The sequence below is a fragment of the Sciurus carolinensis genome, chromosome 1 (genome assembly GCF_902686445.1).
Source record: "Sciurus carolinensis chromosome 1, mSciCar1.2, whole genome shotgun sequence".
In the NCBI taxonomy this organism is placed as follows: Eukaryota; Metazoa; Chordata; class Mammalia; order Rodentia; family Sciuridae; genus Sciurus; species Sciurus carolinensis.
The window spans coordinates 3827459-3849671 of NC_062213.1; the positions used below are offsets into that span (position 1 = coordinate 3827459).

Sequence of the window (22213 nt, forward strand, 5' to 3'; positions counted from 1 at the left end):
ATGCTCCTAAATACAAAAATGCCAAACTCATGCTTCATGCCTTGATTCTAATTATGAGTCAACAAACTGGTTTGTGGGCCAAATTCAGTCCCATTTTTATACAGTATGTGAGTTAAGTATTTACTTTTTTTTTTTTTTTTTTTTTTTCTGCTACTGGAGAGTGAATCCAGGGGCACTTAACCACTGAGCCACATCCCCAGACCTTTTTGTATTTTATTTAGAGACAGTGTCTCACTGAGTTCCTTAGGGCCTCACTAAGTTGCTGAGGCTGGCTTTGAACTCATGATCCTCCTGCCTCAGCCTCTTGAGCCACAGGGACTACAGGCATGCACCACCACGCCCAGCCTACATTTTTTTTAACCTGGTTAAAGAAAATCAATATTTCATGACCCATGAAAGTTATAGAAAATTCAAATTTCCAGGGCCCATAAATACCTCCATGCTCATTCTTTTACCTTTTACTCATCTATGGCTGTTTTCCTACTACAATGGCAGAGCTGAGCAGTTGCTAGAGATTACATAGACCAGAAAGCTTAAAATATTTGTATTCAGCTCTTTCCAGAAAGTTTGCTGGCTCATGCTACTACAACTGAAAACAACTCAGAGGTTGCCAGGGTAAAGTGGTGGAAATGACCAGGAGAGTATTGTCCAGAGGGTGACAGAATTATTGTGTCTTAACTGTGATGGTTACATGGTTACATCAGTTTAAAACTCAAAACTCACCAGAAGTGAATTTTTAAATACTTTAAAGTATTTTTTAAAAAAACAAGAGAAACAGAAAAATGTCAGCTATTGCCAGAGGGTTGGGGATAGACCAACTATAGGCAGCATAGGGTAACCTTTGGGTTGCAGAACTGTCCTGTGAATCAATCGGCTACAAATCTGCATTTGTGGCTGGCACAGTGGTAGGTGTCCATAGTTGTAGCTACTAGGGAGGCCGAATTTGAGGCCAGCCTGGGCAACATGAGACTCTGTCTTAAACAGAACACAGCAAACGAACACCCCCCCAAATCATACATTTGTCAAAATTCACAGACTTGAAACTAAAAAGGGTGATTTTACCAGATGTAGGCAAAGGCAGTATTTCTGCATTTCATTTGATAATCTGGGAGCTTTCCTTTAGGAATAAAATTGGGCTTTTGTTTTTTGGTGCTGGGGATCAATACCAGGTCTTGGTATATGCCAAGTACATAGCCATGGCTAAGATAAAGCCCCCAAAAGAAATGCTTGATTTTATGTTTTACAAAACTCTCAGGTAGTAAGCAAAAGATTAGAACAAAAGGATCCTAAAACTAGTTCCACAAAGCATGTGACTGTAAAAATATGTACAGATCTTTAATAGAAAAGAAAAAGTATATTTCTTTACAATAAAAAAATAAAATTTGAACAAATAGTCAAATTTTTAAAAAATACATAAACTGAAAGGCAACATATGACCTATTAAACTACGTATTTAGCTGAAACTAAACACAGTTCTTTTAAGAACAAATTTCAGAATATAAATCACATATAAATCCATAGCTTATCCAGAAGCTTGTCAGAATCTATCTGCAAGTTCAAAGGTGTCAGCTGCAGGGTAACCCGTCAAACTGCAGTGGCACTACTTTCCCTTCGGCTCTTTATGGTGTAGATGCAGGAGATGCTCAGTCTTAGCCATGAAGGAATATGCTGTACTGGAAGTTTCTGGAAAAGGAGACCAAGGCCACATGGTGACGTGATTGCTTCAGAGCAACAGGGCTCTCAGGAAGGTCCTGCCAGGCGATTTCTAGACGCGTTCTTCCTTGGTTTAGGACTCTGCTTCATCATCGTCACTCCCATCATCCCCATCCTCATCCGCTTCCTTCTTCTCTTTAAGCATTTTCAGGTACTTACTAGCTAAGATCTTCTTTGGTAATATATCTTAAAAACATAAAGCTGACATCAGCAACTGGTTATGATAAACTATAAATATAACAGTACAAACTGAAACCAAACAAACTGGTTCCTATTTTGACCTCTAGAACAGGTTCCAAAACAAGCTGAAACTACCAGGGAAGCCAGCATTGTCTAACTGATGCTCTAGGCCTGTCCCCACTCCACCAGCAGCAAACCATATGCTTCTGTATTCTGGTGTTATGAGCAACCCTGCCAACCTACCTGAAATGGACCAAGGGCAAACTCAAGCTCCTTTTAGCTGGGGCCCTGTTTCATAGAAGCAAGCACTAGTTTCTGTTCTGTGGGTCAAGTAGACCCACTCTGAGTTCCCTTCAGTGGCAGGGGTTTGGGATCTACCCAGCAAACCATGTTCCCCATTTATTGACTTTATTACTGTTCTAGGTGGGCTACAAATTTCATAACAAAATTTCTAGTCTTCAAACATAAAGGACTAGAAATATCTCCCTGTGCCAGGTCATGGTGAACTGTGGCACCTGAAGAGAGCACCAAGGGATCTAATTCACTGCAAGAAGAACCAGGGTTAAAAATTTTAATTATTAGGGATCCTTTAACCAAAATGTTTCAAAGACTAAGTACCTGCGAGAAACTGGAAAGTGTCCGATTCCGCTGCAGTATTGGCTAAATCACTGTAAGTCAGGGCTTTCTTTTCTCTTCCACTGCCATGTCTGTAGGAATAGGTGGCTAGGTACTGAACAAAGAGCTCCTAAAAGAAAATGAAAGTCATTTGAAAGGTGGGCTTTGAAAACCATAGGACTAATTTTTAAAAATTACATTAAATTTGTTTATTTTTATTGTAGTTTTGGGGTACAGGGGTAGTGAACTTGGGCACTCAACCATCGAGCCACATCCCCAGCCGTATTTTGTATTTTACTGAGAGGCGGGGTCTGAGTTGCTTAGCACTTTGCTTTTGCTGAGGCTGGCTTTGAACTCACGAACTTCCTACCTCAGCCTCCCAAGCTGCTGGGATTACAGCCATGTCACTGTGCCCGGCTAAAAGTACATTAAGTTTATAAGTTTACATTAAGTTTAAAATTACATTAGGACTTCCTATTATCTTGTTTCCTTGAAATTACAGGAAATCACTTTACAGGAGAAAGGAGAAACATGAAGTCAGAAAGCAAGGTATGTCGAAGTTAGAAGGGAGGCAGGCAGTTCCAGAGTCTAGCATAGATGTGTAACTTATGAATAATACTTACAAATGATTGAAAACAATCATAAATGTTTAATAACCAATCTCTACAGTAAAAATAGGTAGCAAAAGACCACTCGAAAACTCTACGCAGGGTACAGTGCTTGTCTAGCATGCAGTAAGTCCTGGGTTCATTTCCTAAAATAGCCAAAAAATATTTATCTGTCTTAGGAAGGCAGGCTTTTCTTTCCCCCACCACTACTGGGGATTGAACCCTGGGCTGTGCACCTGCTGGGCAAAGTTCTCCACTGAGCTACACCCCCAGCCCTTTTTATTTTGGGAAGGTGTCTCACTGAATTGCCCAGGCTGGTTTGAATTTGCCATTCTCCTGCCTCAGATTTGGGAGTACTGAGATTATAGTTGAGTGCCACCATGCCTTTGTTGATATATATATATTATATATATATACACTCACATATATATATGAATGTATTTTGACATTATACATACACGTACTATAACATTCTAATTAGGATCCCATTCTTACAGTTGTACATTAGGAACATATTTTTAATCTTCTATTTGAATCCCTTGTTCAAAGATGGTTCACCCTACGGAATCAAATACCTGAAGCTAAAAATGGACATAACCTGTGTTGCTCAAACACCTCTTGTATGCTGGGAACTGACCCACAATTCTCAAACCATCCTAAAACAACAACCTAAACTTGAGACTTTTTTCCTCAAAGGTCAGACTAATCCATCAGTCCAGTTAGAAAGGAATTAAAGAGGTGCCTGTATAACTTAGTTCCTTATTACTGACAAGGAAACTGCAGAGGAAGACATGAAAGTCCCAAGATCTCACCGGAACATGCAATCGCAGTTGCCCTGATTTACACGTGATTCAGAGTATACAGAAGGAAGTGATTCCATTTTATGTGAATACTACACCACTTCCTACAGGGAGCCGAGCACCCAGGACTCCGGTATCTGGTCTTGAGATCCATCACAAGAACACAAAGGGACGACTATTTTGCTGAGCTCTAAAAACGCATGGCTCTGGCAAGACACGGAAAAATTCCTGACCTCCCGCTTCCCTTGGCCGCGGCCCACCTTCACCGTCAGAAACCATGCACTGAACTAGCAGGGCTGGGAACTAGCTAGAGGAAGTTGGAGCGATTAACTGCGACTTAAACACGGCCCAGTCTCGGCCCAGGAAGGCTGTGGTCGGCGCTCATCCAAACAGGAGGGGCAGGGTGAGCCGCACACATCTCGGTCCCGCGCCGCCAAGCAGGCGGGCAGGGGAAAAAGGGACCCAAGTCTTTGCGGTTCGGCGAGGGAACGGTGGACACCCGCGCCCGCCCGCGCGTCGGGCTCAGCACCGTGAAATGAGGAAAGTGTGGACAGTGGGAAAGGCGCGGAGGGCGCGGGAGCGCATGGCACGACGGGAACCGAAGGGGGCGGTGCGAGCAGGAGCGCGGGGGACGACGGGAGCGGCCAGGGGCGGGGCGAGGGCACGCAGAGGATGGCGGGACGGCTCAGGCGCTGGAGCGCGCGCTGGCGAGGGCCGGAAGCGGGGCGCGAGAGACTAAGGCCGCAGGAGACCCGGAAGTGCCGCGGGGCCCGGCGGGGCGGGCGGTTCAGGGCGCCCACGCCCGCCCCTCATTCCACTCCTCCCGGCGCGCGGGCCGCCTCACCGTGGCCTTGGCCGTGAGCACCAGCGCCTCCTGGTTGATGCTGGACACCTCGGGGGAGCTCTTCATGATGACCCGGATGCGGGACAGAGGCAGCGACACGAGCCGCTGCTCCCCGCACTTGTCCTTGCCCACGGCCACGTCCGCCATCTTTCCGCTGCCGCGCAACTCGGCGGCCTGCGCGGGCCAGCACCCCGCTGCCCCCTGGAAGTTGTAGTCTCTGGGAGTTGTAGTCGGAGCGGGCGGCCCATGATGCCCCGCGCGCCGCGCCTGCGCAGAGCTGCCGCGCCGTCCCGTGCGCCGGGGTGCCTAGCGCCTGCTGTGCACAGGGGCTGAGGTGCCTGCGGGAGGCGTCGCCTACTGGCCACGTGGTACAGGGAAGACGGCGCATGTGCACGTGCACTTGCTGTCTGGTAGGCAGCACCTAAGGGAAGACGAAGTCATGTAGGACACCGAGGAGCTGTCCCGGGAAACAGGCGCAGAGGCCCTGAGGTCCGCCGGGATTAGCCTCCTAGGAAAGGTCAAGGAGAGACCACTGTGGGGAGCTGGGAGCTGCGTCCGCGTGGAGTGTATTCCAAAAACAACAGGTGGTGGTGGAAGAAGAAACGATGAGCCGTGTCTCAAGTTTTAAAAAGATCCCTCTGGTCACTGATTGTGAACCGGTGGGAGCATAGGGTGGAAGCAGAAGACCAGTAGAAGAGCATTACTACCACGCAGGCAAGAGATCAGGAGCCAGTGTGTCTGTGGCGGACCCGGCTAAAAAAAAGGGCAGGAGGTAGCGGCGCCAGATCAGGTCGCACCCGGACACGGTAGAATTCTGTTTGGGGAGGCCCTTGGAAGAGTAAGGTGGAAGGATCATCAGAAGTGGTAGGAATCGAGATCTGATATTAAGAACAGCCACAACACTTGCGGACGTGATGTGGAATGAGTGAAAGAATGGTGGGTCCATTTACTCAGGAACCCATGGGCGGAGCAAATTTGTCAGTGGTTTGGCCTGAAGCATATCAAGTTTTAGTGCCTTCTTTGCCATTGTGACCTCAAGTTCTGGCCCAGATAAGTAAGCACACAATACAGTTATCCCTCAGTATCTTCGGGGGAGTTGGTTCCAACACTCCCCCAAAAAAATACTTGGGTCTGCAGATGCTCAAGTCCCTCATAGAAAAGATCTGTGCGCATCCTCCCTTACACAGTATTTTAATCATCTCTAGAGTACTTAACAATACTGCATAACACATCTTCTGTGAGCGCTTGTTATGCTGTCTTCTTTGGGGACTAATGACAAAAAATTTTTTCTCTATTTTTCTGAATATTTTCTGTACAAGGTTGATTGAAGCAATGAATGTAGAACCCATGGATACATGTCAATCAATGTTAGGCAAAAGTATATAGCCAGCGAGTAAGACAGTCATGGTCCCTGCTCTCATGGCACTTCCTTTCAGTCCTGAGGCACACTTAAAAGTAAAAACATCTCCAGTTGTGGGAAGCCATCCTTATTTAGCAGAATCAGAAGCATGTGGTGCTGTGTGGGAGTGGTTCCCTGTCTCCTGGAATTTTCCCCCTAAGAGAATGGCTTCCCTAACTCCACCCTTATCCTGTCCATCACAGAAGCGCCTCCCAGTCCTGGCCTCCTTTACCTGTATATTATAAATAAAGGAGAGTTTGGTGAGTTGTTGTAAGAGGCCAGACCCATCAAGTCCCCTCTCCTTTTAAAAGAGTATTGGCTCTTGTGTGTGTGTTGAGTAGATAAGTGTTTTGGGTAATAGAAAAAACGCCAACATCCTCCTCCAGCAGTTAACCCTTCTCTCCTCCACACAGGAAGTGTCAGAGAGGATCCCCACATCCAGTGGTAAGCACTACAAGGAAAACAAAAGGAGCCAGCCATGCAAAAAGCTAGGAAAAAATGAGTTTTCTGAACGAGACAGCCTGGAGAACACCCCAGGAGAAAGATGCCTTGGCAATTTGAGGAACAGGCCAGTGTCAAGGGAGCTCATTGAGTGAGGAAGAAAGCATGAGAGATGTGAGCAAGGCAGGTGGGTCAGCTCAGGCAGCTGGGTGAGCTTGGCTTTCATTCTGAGAGCAGTGGAAACCACCAAGAGGTGTGAAGAAAGGGAGCAGATCCATTTTAGAAGCCTAAGTGGTAATGACTGAATGACACTGTACCCCACACATAGCCAGCTTTCTGGGTTTCCACCTCAGGGTTCAGCTCTTGGCAGAGGAGCTTCTTTCCTCTAAGTGGGGAAGCCCTGGACCTTCACAAAAGACATAGAGAACTGCTCAACAGATAACAAGATACACAGTAAGGCCCTTTGCTTCACACAAGAAATAAGCAAACATGCTGACTTATTTTTAAGTTTCTAAATGTGTTGTTCCTTGGTTATTTTTTGTATGACTTGTTTTTTTCGTGTGTTTGAGGGTAGGATGGATTAAGATGAGGAAAGAAAACAGGAAGAAAGTGTCTGGAGACAAGATAACTAAAAGAACTCAAGTAGAGGGATGAGAAGTTCAGGTTTAGAGGTGACAGGTAATATTCACAGGCATTAATCATTTGGGAACCAGAGAGAGGAGCAAAGATGGACAAGAAGGGACCAAGCCAACATTTAAAAGAAAGAAATGAACTTCAAACCTAAGAGGATAGAAGTGGACTGCAATGCTTGGCAACATCCCTGCACTGGAGAGTCACACGAGTTGGTCATCTGTTGATAGCTCTGCGTTCTGCTAGCTCCTGTCTCTCCACCTCCCAGAGAGGTATGTTGTTCTCTGATGCCTCTGCACCATTCTCATTTGTGCTAGAAGGGACCTGATGACACTCTGGGAGACACTCTGGAAATCCCCTGCCTGCTGGTTTCCAAGAGGCTATGGGAGGGGAGGAAGGAGGGAGCACTGTTTTATCTGCTGGTGAGGGCACTGGCACAGGTACTGACTGCAGGGGGTTACAGTGAATGCCACCAGCTTGAGCTTTGTAGGCTACTAAGTTCCAGGCCAGGGGCAGTACCCATTTCTGACCTCCAGGTAGCATCTTCTCCCTTGGGTGCCCCACACTTTCCTGTCCTCCCTACAGCCTTTCCAGCTCTTCCAGCATCCTTGGAAACATTTCTTGGCTTTAAATCCCTATTTGAAATACATGGAGAGGTTTCTGCCTTTCTGGCTGAATGCTGAATGTGTGTGCTTAATTCCTGGAGTGATCCTAAAAGCTTGCATGGGTACATGTATGCATGCACATGCACGCACACACACACACACACACACAGGAGGCTGGGGATGGTCTCACTAGAGTGAGCCCTGGAAAAATAGTTATTTAAATGATTGCCAGTCATTGGATGGTATGTCTGTTGAAGGCAAGACTGAGGCGGTGATCATCACAGTGGGAATGGTGACCACAGACTTGTGGGATGGGCTGACTTCTGATTGCAGCAGAGAGATTTCAGAAAGTTAAAACTCAGGATTTAAGATGTCAGATCAAACTTAGAGAACCAGTTTCCCTGAGGACCCAAGGAGATTCTCTTATATTATCTTAGCCTTTGAGCTGATAAGGCTGTAGGTCATGCTGGCCTTTGATCCTGCCTGATCCATATTTACAGCAGAAATTCACAGTTTTATGTGAAGTCAGGCTATTGACTGGGAAGGATAGGGTCCTAAGCATGAGACTAAGGAGTGTTGGGAGGATACAGTAAGTCTGAGAACCTTTAACCCCAGTCCCTGTGAGCCACTTTGTCTTGAGAAGTGGTGACTGCCTCCCACCATCTGAAGCAGGAGCCTTTCCTTGCGGGAGGTCCTCTTACTGACCTCCCTGGAGTCCACCTGGCTAGGGCATGCTGTCTCCTCAAGGCTGCCTCCTCCCAGCTCCTGTCCTTTTGCCACATCCCACAATGCCTGTGGGAGACACCTGCAGAGGGTATTGTGGTAAATAGTTCACTCACTGAAAAAACTGTGACCCTTTGTTACCAGAAGGAACCTGGGGAGTGTATGGGAAGTGGGTTCAAATGGAGTCAGTCTGGAGCACAATATTGGATCAGGCTGAATCTCTTAAGATAGTAGACCTACCTAAGGTTCTAGATTCAGTACTAGCTCTAGCAGATAGGGATGGTACAGTTTGCCCAGCTAATGTGGAGCGAGATCTGGACTTGAGTGTCCTGCATGGTGGTTTTCTTTGACATCTGGAGACAATGTAGACCACATCTGAGTGTGCTGTTCTTACCTGTTTACCAGATAACACCAGTTCCTGTGATGTTCAGGGTGACCATACATGTCCCAATTTGAGAGTCACACCATAAGTTCCGAGGGGTTTTGAGCAAAGATATGGCCTCTTCTGCAAGAAGTATGCTCTGTTTGACCAACAACTTCATGGTTGCCGCTGGGCATTGGCAGAAGCCAAATGCCAGAATATGAGACTGAACTGAGCATTGAGCAGAACTCAGCATGATCTGAACCACTGAGCCACACACCATACCCCATCATCAATGGGAAAATCAGCCTTGATTGAGCAGGTCCCAGGAGCACAAAGTTCCACAAGCGTGTGGCTCAGACTCTACAGCACCTCTTCCCATTCCATCCCCTTAAAACTCTGGACCTGCTAGGGATTCTCTCTGGGCAGTAAAGTGAGGAAGAAAAATGCAGACCTGGTTAACAGGCTGTTTCGTAAATATGCTGGCAAGGGACGTGCTATGACCTAACTCCTCCAGAGCATGCCTGAAGTGGAGGTGGAAGGAAATCCCCCCAGGTGAGGTGGAAGGGAAGCTAGGGTACAGTTTCAACTCAGGGACAAGAGCTAACAGTCCGTTAAAGGTCCAGGAACTTGGAAAGAACAAGTTTGAAGACTTAAAAGACAAGGAGTCTTGCAACAGGACACCTTCACAAGAGCTCTTTGAAGAAGTGGCAAGACCCTGTTTAGGAGCGTCAGCCTTTCCAGCCCCTCTCGGGTGCCATGCCAGTGCTTGTTCTGTCATGCTTACATACTGAGTGGCTGTGGCCACTTCTGGAGCTATAGAAGCCAAATCAGGAATTGCTGCAACAAGGATATCAGCAAAGACTCTGGGCCTTTTCATCCTTTTGCTTTGTGTTTTTGGCATGTTGGTTTTAAGCCTCATGGTTCCAAAATGACTGCTGCTCTTCCAGACTTTGTGAATACATTAGGAGCGAGAGGAAAAGGCAATAGCAAAAGACTTTCCTCATTGGACCTCAAAGTTTTGTCTTTTTCCTGAGGAAGGGACAATTTCTCTTAGTAGTTTTACACACCTTATTTGTAAGAATCGGGTCATCAGCTCACCCTGATTCCAGTCACTGGCCAAAGGGAATGAGATTCCCCTGGAGCTGGCTTATACCAGTCAAGATTTATCCCTTGAGCTGGCCATCAAAGGATATCTGGTCCCTATTGAGAGAGGTGTGCAGCAGGGTTAAGGCAGGGATGTCAAAGCAATAGCTGATTACTTGCTAAAGTTGCCGGCATTTAAAACTTCAGAGATTTCACTTATAAATTCAAATTGAGGTGTGGGAAAGGATGGGCTTAGCATCTGCTCCCTAGCATTGTCGAGGTGCTTCTGTGAACTCTTGCCTGTTAAAGCCCCAGACACAGGACTTAAGGAATGACTAGGGAGATTGGAATGCACGGAATGGACAGAGGAAGGAAGACTTCAAGAGCTGAACCCACAGCTTACTATGCATTTCTTGGCTGGAAGTGCTTATAAATATTTAATAATAATGCTTATTTAACTCATAGAATATGATTATATAAATTGTAAAAATAAAATTATGCCAGGCTATCAAATTAATGGCCTAAATACAGAGATAATGAGGAGTAGTAGAGCCCTCTGTCATGATGACTGCCAACAGGCAGGCACTTGAGACCACTGCAGGTCTTCATGTTGGTTGGGGGCACCTGGCAGCTAGGAGGAGTGGGGAAGCAGCAGTGTGGGCCCAGGGGAGAGGTCAGTGGGAGCCAGACTCCACAGAACCTTGGGACCAGGGTGGCTTAGTGGGACAGCTGCAGGAGAGCAGCAAGTGTTGACAGGGTTCTTAACATGTACACTATTGTACACAGCTCCTCGAGGTTGAGGCAGGAGGATCACAACTGAGGCCAGCATAGGCAATTTAGCAAGCCCCTCTCAGGGGTAGTGTACTTAACTTGCGTGCATGAGGCCCTGGGGTTGATACCAAAAAAAAATTTAATATGATAAACTACATAGAACATAAAATTTACCATTTTAGCTATTTTTGAATGTTGGGTTGGGGGTGATACCAGGGATTGAACCCTTGACCTTGAGTTTACTGGGCAGGCGCTCCGCCTCTGAGATATGACCCCGTTTGAACCTCTGAAGTGTATAGTTCAGAGACACTGAGTGCGTTCACACCGTCATCCAAGATTGCCACCATGCATCTCCTCCCCAGCCGCTGCCACACCTCTATTTTGTGTCCCTGTGAATTCCACACCTCTTGGCAGCTGGTGGCAGTTGAGGTCACGCAGAGTTCGTCCTGTGCCTGGCTTCTTTCACTCGGCGCGTGTCCTCAGGATCTTGTGCCGCAGCATGGTCAGAATCTCCCGAGGCTGGAGGCTGTGTGGCCTCCCCCTGTGTGCACAGACCATGTCCTGCCGCCCATTTCCCCATCAGTCACCTCAAGGCTACTGTGTAGGGCTGCTGTGAATGTAGAAGTACAAATGTCTCTTAAACTGCCTGCTTGCAGCCTATTTCTCGCGGTTGGCAGGTGTTCCCTCCCATCTGCAGTTGCCTTCTTACTTTGTGCACAGTTTCTTTCATATTCAAGTTTTAAAATGTCCTCATCAAGTCACTCTGTCTGGTTTTCCTTTGCCTGTGCCTTTGGTGTCATGTCCAAAAAACATTTCTGATGACAGTGTTGTGAAGCTTCAGCCCTACATTTTTTTTTTCAGTTTTTTAAAAAATATATGTTTTTAGTTGGACCTTTTTTTGTATGTGGTGCTGAGAATCAAACCCATTGCCTCACACATGCTAGGCAAGTGCTCTGCCACTGAGCCACCTCAGCCCTACCCCATGTTTTCTTCTAAGAGTTTTTAAAATATTAGGACTCACACTTAGCTCTTCCATCCATTTTGACCTAATATTTGCATATGGTTTAAGGCAAGAGTTCAGCTTCATTCTTTTGCATGTGGATATCCAGTTTTCTCAAACTGAAAAGACTGTCCTTTCCCCATTGAGTGGCCCTGGTACCCTTAGGGGCTGGGGAGATAGCTCAGTCGGTAGAGTGCTTGCCTTGCATGCACAAGGTCCTGGGTTCGATCCCCAGCACTGCAAAAAAAAATAATAATAATTTGAGCCAGGGCAGCACACACTTATAGTCCCAGTATGTCAGGGGCGGGCTCTGAGGGCCCCAGAGCCACACCGTGGCCTGATCTCTAAGATGGTGCCTGGCAGCTTGCCAAACATAGCTGCACTCGTAAACAAGTTTTAGGAAGTAACTCTGGTTGGCTGTTGTACATGAGGCGATCCTGGTATCTGCCTGGAGACTGTTCCTTGATAGGCTGACTTTCCTGGTAGTCTACTCTCTGATAGGCTGATGTTCTCAATATAAGTCTGAGATTTGTGGAATAAAGCTCTTTTGGTTCCTGTGATGAAGAAGAGCGTACGCGTTGTGATTGTCCCCGCGGGCGGTGGGCGATCATAAGTGGTGCCGAAACCCGGGAATGAAAACTTTACAAGGATAAGTAAGAAAACAAGGTAAGATATTCTAAAATTTTAACAAGTTAAACTGGTTATAAAAAGGTCAAAAATAAGTGAAAGGCAGCCTTAACGTTCGCGGTACACGACTATCCAGACTAAGAGGAAAGCGGTCCAAAAAGGAAAGTAAAACAGTGGACTAAGAGGAAAGTGGTCCAAAAAGGAACGTAAAACAGTGGACTAAGCGGAAAGCGGTCCAAAAACAGTGAACTAAGTGAAAGGCGGTTCAAGGACTAGATAAGCACGCGGAACGCAGCTTACATTGTACAAGATGGGGTCTGAAATATCAAAAGTTTGTATGCAACAACCCTTACGGGAAAAGCCACAAGTTAAAGTTCGTGGGAAAAGCGACGAGTTAAAGTTCGTGGGAAAAGTGACGGAGTTAAAGTTCGCGGGATAAGCGTCGGAGATTGAGTGTTTGTAAGTGCTTTCGCTTTTGTTTTGCTAGTTAAAGTGCTTTGCATTGTTAGTTTAATAGAGAAATATGGGCACTGAAATGTCACGAATGCACATGGAAGGTCCCTTAAAGGATTTGCTCTGGGCCAATGGAATTCCTCTTGAAACTAAAACAGCCCGAACCAAATGCAGAGAGGCCATAAAACAAGGGGAAGAGGTTTTGGAGGAAATAAAAGAGGAAAGGTCTAAAGCATCAGAAAGGGCATCAATAAGATCAGAGACAGACAAGGAAAATGAAACTGGGTGTGAGGAACAACTTGTTAGGAAGAGGGAAATCAGTTTAGGGGAGGGTCCCCCATTAGGAGTCTGCCCTACGTTATCCGCCCTTAAGGCCTGCTTCTCTCCAGGACCTCCCAAAGGGGGCTCCAAGTTTCTCCCCAAAGAGCCGCCACCTAAAGAACCGCCGGCTCCTCCCGTTGCATCTCCTTCCAGAAACTTGCCACATAGTAAACAAACCAGCCCAACCATCAGTGGCATGTCCTAGTAAGGAGTATGATATAGTAGCCCCAGTCCCCACAAATATTGGGAGATAATTGTTTCACAATTTTCTGCATCCAAACCTGAATTGATTACTAACCAGGATTAAGGGTTAAAATGCCCTAGGCATCAAGTTTCTGCTGGAACATCTTATCCCCTTTCAGATCCAAATCTCAGTCAAGGCTTACATTGAAATGTAAATAGAGAAAGCCTGAAGGCTCAGTAGGAGACCTGTCTCAAACCCCAAAAAAAAAAAAAAAAGCTAAAAGTCTTACCTGAATTCCAGCAAAAGTAAATTTTACGGTGTTTTACTAAAGTACTTAACAGCCGCTTCATTTTTCCAGGACTCTTGTTTTTTTTGAATTCTACATTTTTTTTGAGCTCATGACTTTTTTGATCAGTTCTATTTTTTTTACTCAACTAGAGTTTTTGAACATCTCTTACATTGCAATGGAGATTCACCTATAAAGTTTCAAGGCCTTTGATTTTGTGTTATGTGTATGTTGTGCTGTCTGATGTCATGTTTTGTCTGTATCAAAACTGAGCACTCCTAAAATTAAAATTTAAAAATGGATCCAGATACTTTTAATTCACGTGATTTAAAAAGGTTCGATTTAAATTGGGTAAACGAATAGAAGTAAAATGTCTTGAAAATAACTTGCAAGTCTCTAGGTGGTCAAACTAATATAATGTTGATGTTTATAAAATGTCTAACATCAATTTTTCTAGGACTTTCCTCCAACAAGAAAAAGCTGGCAAATACTGTTCAGGACACTTGTCTAATATCTTGGTTTTTTTTTTTTAAGAAAATAAGTGAATTAGAATTGACATGCATGGGATTACTCAAATGTGTTTGTACAGAAAATTTTGTGTCATCACTAAACTAAAAACAAGGTTACTAAGAGTTATGTCCTAACAGGTACAATTCTATACACAAAGGGTTCTAAAAGTTTCAACTGTGTTTCAATTAGAGTACTATAAATAACAAAATATTTAATCTTGTTAAAATAGAGTAATTTATCTAAATTCAGAAATTTCATAAGAGTTGTTTCAGAATGTGAACAAAAAGGGGTCAACAAATAGGAAAGAGAAAATAAAAGGTTCTGGGTATGGAAATATATTTAATAAAAGGGAAAAGGAAATGTTTCTGGGTAAGAAAGTGCTTGTGTGATGAAATAAATGAGGGTCTAAGTAAGTGCTAAGAAAGTCTATGTAAGTAAAGGGCAAGTTTCAACAAGTTTGCATGTAACTAAGTTGGTTGTATGTATGTGAAACATTTAAAGCTATTTAAGGTTTTTCCTAAGGTGAAATACTAATGTTTTAATATAAACCAAAGTTTAATCTATATGATAAAATGACATGGTAAAATAACAAGGATTTCTTAGAAACACTAATTTACTCTTAACTTTGTGTCTATTAAGTTTTATTCTTTAGAACAATTAGTCTTAAAAATAGGGGTTTATACAATTATGGTTAAGCAACTGTTAGAGTATTGTACCACGTTATAGAGTCTAAGCTTTTCTTTAAAAACTAAATTTGGTAAGAACCAATTTCTCACTAAATTTGAAATAACTCTAACCACAGGTATACCTTATAACCCACAAGGACTCTTTATAAACAAAAAGGGGGAATAGGGGAGACCTTCAGGTCCCCTAAAGATAAACTTTCTCTTTGCCTCTTTAAATTTTTTAACTCTGGATAATGAGGGTCGCTCTGCCTCTGAGAGACATGGCAATCATAAACAACATGATAGAGTGATGGTAAAATGGAAAGATGATCTTACAGGACAATGGAACGGCCCGGACCCGGTGCTTTACTGGAGCCGCGGCTCAGTTTGTGTGTTTCCACAGGACAAAACATTGCCTCTCTGGGTTCCTGAGCGACTAACTCGACCAGTGCCAATGCTACCAACAAGTAACTCAGACCAACAAAATGAAGATGCTGAACATACTCTTGATGACCATGATGCTCGTAGCCTTTCCCCCCTTGAACTAACTTACAACCTCTTTTCAGTCTCTTAGGAGGAACAGTTCAATTATGTACCTTTCCACCTACCCCAGTTTGTGTGTTTCCCCCTTTTATGTTTCTGAACTAACGAAACAACCTCTTCTCTCAATTGTACTTCAGATTTATGCTATCTCTCTCAATGTTGGAATGCTTCTAGGTTCCCGCTGGCAGTCTTAATGCGTATTCCTACCTTCCTACCAGTCCCAGTCTCTGTTACAGATACAGAACTGCCAGTGCTATTATCAAGAAACAGAAGAGATTTTGGCATCACAGCGGCTGTGATCACTGCCATTGCAGCCTCTGCAGCAGCAGCATTGACACAACCATACAGACAACAACAACAATCACTTGGCCGAGAATACAGCTGCAGCCTTACAGACTAAAGAGACCCTAAACCAACATCTAATAGCAAATCTTGTAAATCTCTTATAAATCAGAGTGGACTTACTACAAGAACAAGTGGATATCTTGCAAGAACTTTAGGGACTGGGATGTGTTTATCCTTTAAGAGCAGTGTGTGTCACTCCTATTGTTTATAATAACCTTAGCTCTGCGGCTATGTTATCTAAAAATCTCTCTGTCTACCTTACTGGCAATTGGTCATCTACGTTTGATAATTTAACCAGTCAGCTACGAGCTGAAATACTCAGAGTCAATGCTACCAGGGTTCAAGTTGCATTGGTATCCAAGATGTTCTCTTTGTTATCTAAAGCCCTGGGATTGACAAAACAGTGGGCTGGAACAGTAGCTGTTCTGATTATTATCTGCTTAGGGATAGCCTATGTTATACGCAGCCAAATCAGAGCTCGCCAAGATGCCCAATGTCATCAACGGGCTATAGTGCAGACTTTGACAGCCATTGAGACAGGCACATCCCTCCCAAGTATGGCTAAGCATGCTGGACCAGTAGTCAAAGACGGGTAAGATCCGTGGAAATGCATACCAACCTAAGACAGGGTTCTGACACCTGGAGGTCAGAATTCCAATGACGGGTAAGGATGTAATTTGCCATGGACAACCTAAGACAGGCATGGTCCCAAGTCATCTTTTCTTTATTTAAAGAATAAGGGGGAGATGTCAGAGGCGGGCTCTGAGGGCCCCAGAGCCGCACCATGGCCTGATCTCTAAGATGGCACCTGGCAGCTTGCCAAACATAGCTGCACTCGTAAACAAGTTTTAGGAAGTAACTCTGGTTGGCTGTTGTACACGAGGCGATCCTGGTATCTGCCTGGAGACTGTTCCTTGATAGGCTGACTTTCCTGGTAGTCTACTCTTTGATAGGCTGATGTTCTCAATATAAGTCTGAGACTTGTGGAATAAAGCTCTTTTGGTTCCTGTGATGAAGAAGAGCGTATGCGTTGTGATTGTCCCCGCGGGCGGTGGGCGATCATACCAGTACCTTGGGACTCCTTGGGAGACTGAAACAGGAGGATCACAATTTCAAGGCCAGCCTCACAATAGCAAGTTGCTGTCTCAAAATTAAAAAAAAAAAAAAAAAAAAAAAGGCTGGGAATGTAGCTCAGAGGTAGTATGCCCCTGGGTTTAATCCCCTGTGCCCTCCAAAAAGTCATTTGGTCATATATGTAAGGGCTTATTCCTGGGCTGTCTATTCTATTGCATTCACCTCTTTGTCTTTGTTTATGCTAGTACCACACTGTTTTGATTACTGTAGCTTTTTAGTCAGTTTTTTTTACAAGGTTCATTTTATTGTTGTTATATATGGCATAACATTGGTGATTCTGATTTTAATAACATTTGATATAGATGAAAGAATGAGAATACAAAAGTCAACAATACAACACACAAGCATGTTGAAAAGCATTAATAAGCTATTCTATCTTCTGAAATTCACTTACCAAAATTAAATTGTTTATGCATACAATGTAACTAATGTCCTATGACTGTATTCATTTATTCAAGTAATAATATCCACTGTGGGGCAGGAATCATTCTCAGCCTAGGAATGAATAGGTAAGTGAGCAAAAGAAAGATCTGGTCCTTAGAGTTTCCATGGAAAGGTTATATAGCAGGCTTCTTTCTTTCCCGAAAGGGGAACACTTGTAATATGATGTAACAACACATGCATGAAGCTAATTGTGGATTTGCCTTCATTCTTTTCCTCACAGAAAAAAAAGAAAACTTTGCTATGAAGTAAAGGTATAATCAAGGATTATGTTTTTGAAAGTATTTTGAGGCTACACTACAATGTTATGTGATATCCTAAAATGCTGTACTTTAAATGAATGTAGCAATAAAATTTCAACAAATATTATTCTTAGGAATATGAGAAGGTCTGTTGTGCCAATTCAAATATAGCTGGAGTAAACAGAGGCCAAGACTTCAAACTCGCATTGTAATAGACTGAGTTATTATGAAAGTCAACCACACTCAAATATATAAACTGATGAAAAAAATTTTAAATTCAGGAAATATAGTATATAGTATATAAGGCTAGAAGGAAGTTTTCAAAAAAGAAAAAAGAATCTTATTTTCTTTTCTTTTTTTTTTTTTTTTTGGTACCAGGAATTGAACTCAGGGGCACTTAACCACTGAGTCACATCCCCAGTCCTTTTTTATATTTTATTTAGAGACCAGGTTTCACTGAGTTACTTAGGGCTTCACCAAGTTGCTGAGGCTGGCTTCAAACTCACAATCCTCCTGCTTCAGCCTCCCAAGCCACTGGAATTACAGGCATGTGCCACCGCACCTGACTTTTTTTCCATAATTTTGATAACATTGAACTCAACTTACAGTGAGACTATATAAAGCATAACATCACTCAAATGGTACTCATGGTTGCGCATTGTACTCTGTCTGTTTTGAACCTTTTTTTCTAATGCTAGTTTTACAGAGTCTGACATCAAGCACAGGAATTCTGATCAAAAGTCAATACTGTATTACAGTACTAACATCAAGGAATTATTAGTAGAATTTGATAAGGAAATGGGTTTCATTGTGACCTTTTTATATTTTACACTTAGTATTTCACAACAAAGCCCAAGTTTCCATTGAGATATAAATTTTAAAAGTCACTACTGGAGTCACAGCCCTGGCTGTGGTAAAAGAACGTCGTCCTCCTTGTATGGTGCTCCACACACGGACTTTCTTTCATTTTGTAAACTTTGTGCTGAGTAATACTCCTGCTCATCTGTGCTGCAGCATCTAACACATGGAAAAGGCTTCTCCTCCTAAGGATTTCACATTCTATTTGAGAAGATGTACATTAAGTAAACAAAATTTAAAGTTAGAACCATAATCAGAGTTAAGTGCTATGAAAAGAGTCAGGTAGAGGGGATGAAAAGTGACAGAACTCTACCACAGCTGCGGTGGTGAGAGAGACGACTCCTTGCTCTCTTCACCCTTTTCCTGTTGGTGCACATCTGAGTCTGCAGGGCAACCTTCGTTCTAGAAAATCTATGATTTCTCCTTCCAGTTGTCTTCTCTCTCCTTCAGGCTTTGTTATCTCTTCTTGTCGAAATCCTTTAAGGTTCTCAAACTTGTCCTTTAATTCTTTTTCAGCCTCTTTAAGTGTTGTTTCTTTCTCCTTTTTTCTCTGCTTAAACCTGTGTTCCAATCTTCTTTCCTCTGACATTGATCATAAAACTCTTGTCTTTTGGTCTCATACATCTCTTGAAAACTAACTAGCTGGTTGGTCCCATGTCTGTAAAACCCATTTCCTGAAGTTTGCAGCACCTATAACATTCAGAGTAACAAGAGTGGGTTCGTTCCTTCAGGTCTTCCATTTGGTACAAAGAAGCATATCCCAGGGCTTCACAAAGTCACAGTGATTTTAATTTTCCATCTGCAAAATTTCCAAATGGTAATGATGGCCTGTGACCATGCTTTTTCCAGTTTTTATCTCCCCCATATGCTCCACCACAGCAAAAGGTAGCAATCCATTAGTCAAAGAATTTGCTTCTACTGTAGCTTCATCATCTGTTGGGAACTGATATATGTGGATGTCATTGCTAATCAGTTAATTCATCAGTTTAATCTTAAGCTTCTGTAAGTCATTTTTAGAAATTGTATCTACAATCAGTGATATAATGTTCACCTTATTGTCAGTGCTCTCCACTGTCAGGAGATCAAAAGACTTCAGAAAATGTCCTGTAGTTGAAATGAAGTAAAGGCACACATGGGCATGACTACCATGATACTCAAAGAAGGAACGCTTCATCTTCAGTTCTTCTTGAAGAAAGGCCTCAGGCTGAGCTTCTACGTAGTTATCTGCTGGTTAGTAGGCCTCTGAGGATCAGCATTCCTGTTGCTTGAATCCTGAGCCTTCCCCAGACCAGCAGCCATCTTGAATCCCCTTTTGTGTGGTCAGGTTCTGTGAGACCTCCAGCTTTGTTTTCTTTTCCAAGATTCTTTTGGCTATTCAGAATCCCCTGAGGTTTCATACAAATTTTAAGGTGGTTTTTCTATTTCTGCAAAAAAAAAAAAAAAAAAAAACCGATTGACATGCACTTTTAACTTGGGGTGTGGTGGGTGTGGAAGCAGGAGACCAGTTAGGAGCAGCATGGGCAGGAATGAATGGTGCTTCTGAAAGAGAGGTAGCACGAGACAGAGGAGCCTGGACAGAGTTAGCAGGTGTCAGGTGGTGAAATCAGTAGGACTTAGTGATGGACTAGGTATGGGTGAGGAGGGAAGGAAGGAATGACTCCTCAGTTTGGAGTTGGGACAAACAGCAGTGTCCATTGCTGGGATGGAGAAGACAGAAGAATGAAAATGTCTGGGGATGGGTATTCAGAATTGCATTGAGGACACCAGAGTCCAAGGTGGCCATGAAATAGCCAAGTGGAAAGTTCATATGTGCTGTGGACACCGCAGCTTTTGGCTCCAGGGAGAGATGTTGGCTGGGTTAGAAATTGGGCCTCATCACCAGACAGGTTGCATTTAGAACCACATGGCTGGTAGGGTGAGCAGGGAAGGAGAATAGCTGGAGAAAGGGCAGTCCCACAACCAGGACCCTGGTATCGCTCACAGGGGAAAGGAGGAGTGGAGTCAGCGAAGGCAGCCTAAGTTCTGGGGAGCAGGCTTGCTGTGATCGCCATGGTACCCAGGCATGAAAATCAGAAGGAAGCCAGGAGCCAGGCTCCTCTGGTCCTGGGCTGAGGTTCTGCTGCTGCAGGAAGGCACCGGCATTTGAGTAGGCAGGAGACTAGTTTATTAACACTGTCATTCCCACTGGCTTTGGGGACCCCCATCCACCTGACTTAGCCTACTTCTGACCCACCCATCTCCATGCCAAGGTCCTACCCCTTCTTTCGTGCCTCTCTTCCTGCTGAAGACTTGCCTCCCCTAGCAGGCCCTAGGACTGCCACTTCTCACCCTGCCTGGTCACTGTGGGCTGTGTCTGTGCAGTTGGAGCCCCAGCACCCTGTAGAGCCCTCAAAGACAGAGAATGTGTCTATTCATCTTTGTTTCCCTGAGCCCAGTTTGGAGTTTGAATTTGAGAGATTAAGGGATCATTTAAAAAATATTTTTGCATTTATGTTCTGATTTCTATGCCCTTGCCCTGTATTATTTGCATAATTATTTTAAATAACCAAAGCTGCCAGGTGCAGTGGTACATGCCTGTAATGCCAGTGACTCAGGAAGCTGAGAAAAGAGGATTGGGAGTTCAAAGCCAGCCTCAGCAATTTAGTGAGATCCTGTCTCAATAAGAAGCAATAAGGACTGAGGATGTGACTGAGTGGTTAAGTGCCCCTGGGTTCGAGCCCTGGTACCAAAAAACAATAATAGTAAAATTAAATAACAAAAGCTAAAAAAACAAAACAGATGTGAAGGTAGAATAAGCACTAATTTGAAAATGACAATAGCCAAGTGCATTCACCCCTGCATTCCATACTGATGGAGTGGGCACCCTTGGAAGGCAGCCCTGGGCCAGTTGCTGAAATATGCACTCTGCAAGAAGAGGTCCACTGGTGCCTGGCTAGAGAGAATGTCTGTAACTGCGATTCCCACTGCTGGTGCAAAGTTATGTGATATAGGCCCCCTGGGGAACAGTTGGCATGGTAACATCCTCCTACTGTGTTACCCAGCAACTCCCCATATTCACCCAAAGAAACAAATACTTACATCCATGCAGAAGAGTGTCCCCAATACATTAGCTTTCTTCACAATGGCCAGGAACAGGAGCACCTGCATGCCCAGGAGCGGATGGGCTGTTAACACCTGTGCCATGCCCACTCACTGCATCAATGACGCTCTGCAGAAGAGAAATGGCCCGCAGAAATCTAGTGGACCTTGGAAGCGTTATGCAGAGGAAACGAAGCCAGACCCAGAGACACTCACACTGCATGACTCCATTGTGCGAGATGCTAGGTCAGCTAAACAAATGCACAGTGATGGAAAACAGGTTGCAGTAGCCAGCCAGTGGGGACTGGCCCTGACTACTGAGGGCATGCTGGAAATGCTCTGTGTCTTAATGTGGTGGTGGTTACAGGAGCGTATGCATTTGTCAAAACTCAATAAATTGTATATTAAAAAGGGGTGTCTTCTACTGTATGGAATCATATCCCGGTGAGGTTTATGCAAAAGAAAAGGCACGATCCCTGCTTTCATGGAGCCAGGGAGTGAGAGATGTGATGCAGGTAATGACAAGAATGCATGTGGAGTCACCACCTGTGGCAAGTGTCTCCAAGAAAACATGCTGGACTCTGCAGCCTCACAGAGGGAGCCTGAGGTTGGAGCCAGCTTCCCAACTAGGAAAGAAGCCTAAGCTGGCCTTGGTTGGCAAGGGCAGGGACAGGGCTGCCACTGGAATGGCCTTTGCTAATGCAGGAGCTCCATGGGGCCAGACAGCTTGAGGGAGGGCAGAGTTCCTGG

At 44.3% G+C, this 22213-nt stretch overlaps 1 protein-coding gene, 1 long non-coding RNA gene and 1 pseudogene across 3 annotated transcripts; 1 reads left to right on the top strand and 2 right to left on the bottom strand.

Moving 5' to 3' along the window:
* Positions 1–1310: 1310 nt before the first annotated feature.
* Chrac1 (chromatin accessibility complex subunit 1) lies at positions 1311–4980 on the bottom strand. The gene is made up of 3 exons (XM_047523973.1): positions 4761–4980; positions 2512–2638; positions 1311–1899 (listed from the first exon to the last, which is right to left on the bottom strand). The coding sequence occupies exons 1-3, from the start codon at positions 4905–4907 to the stop codon at positions 1787–1789; spliced, it is 387 nt and encodes a 128-aa protein (XP_047379929.1). The 5' UTR covers positions 4908–4980; the 3' UTR covers positions 1311–1786.
* On the top strand, positions 4603–12076 carry LOC124964045 (uncharacterized). Of its 2 annotated transcripts, none has more exons than XR_007104888.1 (3): positions 4603–5814; positions 6573–7502; positions 8964–12076. It is a non-coding gene; the product is annotated as an uncharacterized LOC124964045 (long non-coding RNA). The 2 variants fall into 2 exon arrangements; XR_007104889.1 differs by having other exon boundaries at positions 4603–5624.
* A 6587-nt stretch (positions 12077–18663) lies between these two features.
* Positions 18664–21568, bottom strand: LOC124959934 (septin-14-like; annotated as a pseudogene).
* Between the last annotated feature and the right edge of the window lie 645 nt (positions 21569–22213).

What these genes read in the sequence shown, in the direction of transcription:
- Chrac1 (XM_047523973.1), bottom strand. Translation starts at nt 4,907, where the DNA reads ATGGCGGACGTGGCCGTGGGCAAGGACAAGTGCGGGGAGCAGCGGCTC. An exon ending in TGCTCACGGCCAAGGCCACG is followed by an intron (nt 2,639 to 4,760) that starts GTGAGGCGGCCC and finishes ATTTTCTTTTAG; the next exon opens with GAGCTCTTTGTTCAGTACCT. An exon ending in CACTTTCCAGTTTCTCGCAG is followed by an intron (nt 1,900 to 2,511) that starts GTACTTAGTCTT and finishes TATGTTTTTAAG; the next exon opens with ATATATTACCAAAGAAGATC.